The 5214-nt window shown below is 39.8% G+C and overlaps 1 protein-coding gene across 1 annotated transcript in view; it reads left to right on the plus strand.

Annotated features, from left to right (window-relative positions):
• Window positions 1–247: 247 nt before the first annotated feature.
• Window positions 248–5214, plus strand: part of bean1 (brain expressed, associated with NEDD4, 1) — a 59203-nt gene continuing 54236 nt past the window's right edge. Inside the window, exon 1 of the mRNA XM_062057921.1 lies at window positions 248–356. Within this exon, the coding sequence (XP_061913905.1) occupies window positions 248–356 (109 nt within the window). The remainder of the gene's footprint in view (window positions 357–5214) is intronic.

The raw sequence follows: 5214 nt of genomic DNA on the forward strand, positions 1-5214 counted from the left end.
TCAACTCCAGAAGACGCGAGCGTTGCAAGGAGGTTTCATGCGCCGCCAAGAACGACTCGATGCCGCCTCCCTCATTTTCTCCTCTCCCTTGAATTGGCGCTGATGACCGGGGTCCAATTACAGAGCGGAAAACGTCGCGGCGCTCCATCACGCCGCCGTGTGCCCGCCTAGGACGACACACATCAGCGTGTCGGTGGCAGGCGGCCATGCGGCGTGCATTCCTCTAATGAGCGCTAACGTGGAAACGATGTCCTCGGCCAATCGCGGCGGCGCGTGGGTGGTCGCTGGGAAGCAAGGCGGCGAACAGGTGGGCGGGCGAGTGGCTGGAAGCAGTCGGCGGAACATTCCGAGCAAGAGTGACATTTTCCCGAGGATATCTATCAAGTGGCTTTAATGGTTTTCGTGCACACTCTTTTTTTTTTACTGATGAATTAATAACCGGCAGGAAGTTGATGAATGGGCCATCTTGCTAACAAAATGATACCATTTGTTCCCGCTCCCTAATCATCAGGGGAGCCGTGACGGCGCTCTGCGGAATCTCCGCCAGTTTCATTAACGCCACACAAAGAAGCACCTTGGCGCACACTTTTAGCAAGACACGCTTCTCTTCAAGCACTTTTCCAATTAACGACGCCTCGCAGCTCATTCTGATAAACTCCCAAACTCACTACTGTAAAAAAAAAAAGAAGCACGTTCATATCAAAACGCACAAAGTTTTACTGATAAATAATTTATTTATTTTATTCGAAAGTCTTCTCTTTTGGTCTTTAATGGAAATGTGGCTAAAACTATCTTTGTAATTAGTGTCAGACAATGTTAGCATATTGTGTACATGTCGACTATGTTCCATTAGCAACAAGTGTACATGTCGACTATGTTCCATTAGCAACAAGTGTACATGTCGACTATGTTCCATTAACAACAAGTGTACATGTCGACTATGTTCCATTAACAACAAGTGTACATGTCGACTATGTTCCATTAACAACAAGTGTACATGTCGACTATGTTCCATTAGCAACAAGTGTACATGTCGACTATGTTCCATTAACAACAAGTGTACATGTCGACTATGTTCCATTAGCAACAAGTGTACATGTCGACTATGTTCCATTAACAACAAGTGTACATGTCGACTATGTTCCATTAGCAACAAGTGTACATGTCGACTATGTCCATTAACAACAAGTGTACATGTCGACTATGTTCCATTAGCAACAAGTGTACATGTCGACTATGTTCCATTAACAACAAGTGTACATGTCGACTATGTTCCATTAGCAACAAGTGTACATGTCGACTATGTTCCATTAACAACAAATGTACATGTCGACTATGTTCCATTAACAACAAGTGTACATGTCGACTATGTTCCATTAGCAACAAGTGTACATGTCGACTATGTTCCATTAACAACAAGTGTACATGTCGACTATGTTCCATTAACAACAAGTGTACATGTCGACTATGTTCCATTAGCAACAAGTGTACATGTCGACTATGTTCCATTAGCAACAAGTGTACATGTCGACTATGTTCCATTAACAACAAGTGTACATGTCGACTATGTTCCATTAACAACAAGTGTACATGTCGACTATGTTCCATTAGCAACAAGTGTACATGTCGACTATGTTCCATTAACAACAAGTGTACATGTCGACTATGTTCCATTAACAACAAGTGTACATGTCGACTATGTTCCATTAACAACAAGTGTACATGTCGACTATGTTCCATTAGCAACAAATGTACATGTCGACTATGTTCCATTAGCAACAAGTGTACATGTCGACTATGTTCCATTAACAACAAGTGTACATGTCGACTATGTTCCATTAGCAACAAGTGTACATGTCGACTATGTTCCATTAACAACAAGTGTACATGTCGACTATGTTCCATTAGCAACAAGTGTACATGTCGACTATGTTCATTAGCAACAAGTGTACATGTCGACTATGTTCCATTAGCAACAAGTGTACACATGTCGACTATGTTCCATTAACAACAAGTGTACATGTCGACTATGTTCCATTAACAACAAGTGTACATGTCGACTATGTTCCATTAGCAACAAGTGTACATGTCGACTATGTTCCATTAGCAACAAGTGTACATGTCGACTATGTTCCATTAACAACAAGTGTACATGTCGACTATGTTCCATTAACAACAAGTGTACATGTCGACTATGTTCCATTAGCAACAAGTGTACATGTCGACTATGTTCCATTAGCAACAAGTGTACATGTCGACTATGTTCCATTAGCAACAAGTGTACATGTCGACTATGTTCCATTAGCAACAAGTGTACATGTCGACTATGTTCCATTAGCAACAAGTGTACATGTCGACTATGTTCCATTAGCAACAAGTGTACATGTCGACTATGTTCCATTAGCAACAAGTGTACATGTCGACTATGTCCATTAACAACAAGTGTACATGTCGACTATGTTCCATTAGCAACAGTGTACATGTCGACTATGTTCCATTAGCAACAAGTGTACATGTCGACTATGTTCCATTAGCAACAAGTGTACATGTCGACTATGTTCCATTAACAACAAGTGTACATGTCGACTATGTTCCATTACAACAAGTGTACATGTCGACTATGTTCCATTAGCAACAAGTGTACATGTCGACTATGTTCCATTAGCAACAAGTGTACATGTCGACTATGTTCCATTAACAACAAGTGTACATGTCGACTATGTTCCATTAACAACAAGTGTACATGTCGACTATGTTCCATTAGCAACAAGTGTACATGTCGACTATGTTCCATTAGCAACAAGTGTACATGTCGACTATGTTCCATTAGCAACAAGTGTACATGTCGACTATGTTCCATTAGCAACAAGTGTACATGTCGACTATGTTCCATTAGCAACAAGTGTACATGTCGACTATGTTCCATTAGCAACAAGTGTACATGTCGACTATGTTCCATTAGCAACAAGTGTACATGTCGACTATGTTCCATTAGCAACAAGTGTACATGTCGACTATGTTCCATTAGCAACAAGTGTACATGTCGACTATGTTCCATTAAGCAACAAGTGTTACATGTCGACTATGTTCCATTAGCAACAAGTGTACATGTCGACTATGTTCCATTAGCAACAAGTGTACATGTCGACTATGTTCCATTAACAACAAGTGTACATGTCGACTATGTTCCATTAGCAACAAGTGTACATGTCGACTATGTTCCATTAGCAACAAGTGTACATGTCGACTATGTTCCATTAACAACAAGTGTACATGTCGACTATGTTCCATTAGCAACAAGTGTACATGTCGACTATGTTCCATTAGCAACAAGTGTACATGTCGACTATGTTCCATTAACAACAAGTGTACATGTCGACTATGTTCCATTAACAACAAGTGTACATGTCGACTATGTTCCATTAGCAACAAGTGTACATGTCGACTATGTTCCATTAACAACAAGTGTACATGTCGACTATGTTCCATTAACAACAAGTGTACATGTCGACTATGTTCCATTAGCAACAAGTGTACATGTCGACTATGTTCCATTAGCAACAAGTGTACATGTCGACTATGTTCCATTAACAACAAGTGTACATGTCGACTATGTTCCATTAGCAACAAGTGTACATGTCGACTATGTTCCATTAGCAACAAGTGTACATGTCGACTATGTTCCATTAACAACAAGTGTACATGTCGACTATGTTCCATTAGCAACAAGTGTACATGTCGACTATGTTCCATTAGCAACAAGTGTACATCGACTATGTTCCATTAACAACAAGTGTACATGTCGACTATGTTCCATTAGCAACAAGTGTACATGTCGACTATGTTCCATTAGCAACAAGTGTACATGTCGACTATGTTCCATTATCAACAAGTGTACATGTCGACTATGTTCCATTAGCAACAAGTGTACATGTCGACTATGTTCCATTAAGCAACAAGTGTACATGTCGACTATGTTCCATTAGCAACAAGTGTACATGTCGACTATGTTCCATTAGCAACAAGTGTACATGTCGACTATGTTCCATTAACAACAAGTGTACATGTCGACTATGTTCCATTAGCAACAAGTGTACATGTCGACTATGTTCCATTAGCAACAAGTGTACATGTCGACTATGTTCCATTAACAACAAGTGTACATGTCGACTATGTTCCATTAGCAACAAGTGTACATGTCGACTATGTTCCATTAGCAACAAGTGTACATGTCGACTATGTTTCCATTAACAACAAGTGTACATGTCGACTATGTTCCATTAGCAACAAGTGTACATGTCGACTATGTTCCATTAGCAACAAGTGTACATGTCGACTATGTTCCATTAACAACAAGTGTACATGTCGACTATGTTCCATTAGCAACAAGTGTACATGTCGACTATGTTCCATTAACAACAAGTGTACATGTCGACTATGTTCCATTAACAACAAGTGTACATGTCGACTATGTTCCATTAGCAACAAGTGTACATGTCGACTATGTTCCATTAGCAACAAGTGTACATGTCGACTATGTTCCATTAACAACAAGTGTACAATGTCGACTATGTTCCATTAGCAACAAGTGTACATGTCGACTATGTTCCATTAGCAACAAGTGTACATGTCGACTATGTTCCATTAACAACAAGTGTACATGTCGACTATGTTCCATTAACAACAAGTGTACATGTCGACTATGTTCCATTAACAACAAGTGTACATGTCGACTATGTTCCATTAGCAACAAGTGTACATGTCGACTATGTTCCATTAACAACAAGTGTACATGTCGACTATGTTCCATTAACAACAAGTGTACATGTCGACTATGTTCCATTAACAACAAGTGTACATGTCGACTATGTTCCATTAACAACAAGTGTACATGTCGACTATGTTCCATTAACAACAAGTGTACATGTCGGACTATGTTCCATTAGCAACAAGTGTACATGTCGACTATGTTCCATTAACAACAAGTGTACATGTCGACTATGTTCCATTAACAACAAGTGTACATGTCGACTATGTTCCATTAGCAACAAGTGTACATGTCGACTATGTTCCATTAGCAACAAGTGTACATGTCGACTATGTTCCATTAACAACAAGTGTACATGTCGACTATGTTCCATTACAACAAGTGTACATGTCGACTATGTTCCATTAACAACAAGTGTACATGTCGACTATGTTCCATTAGCAACA

Source organism: Entelurus aequoreus, linkage group LG09, assembly GCF_033978785.1.
Source record: "Entelurus aequoreus isolate RoL-2023_Sb linkage group LG09, RoL_Eaeq_v1.1, whole genome shotgun sequence".
NCBI lineage: Eukaryota > Metazoa > Chordata > Actinopteri > Syngnathiformes > Syngnathidae > Entelurus > Entelurus aequoreus.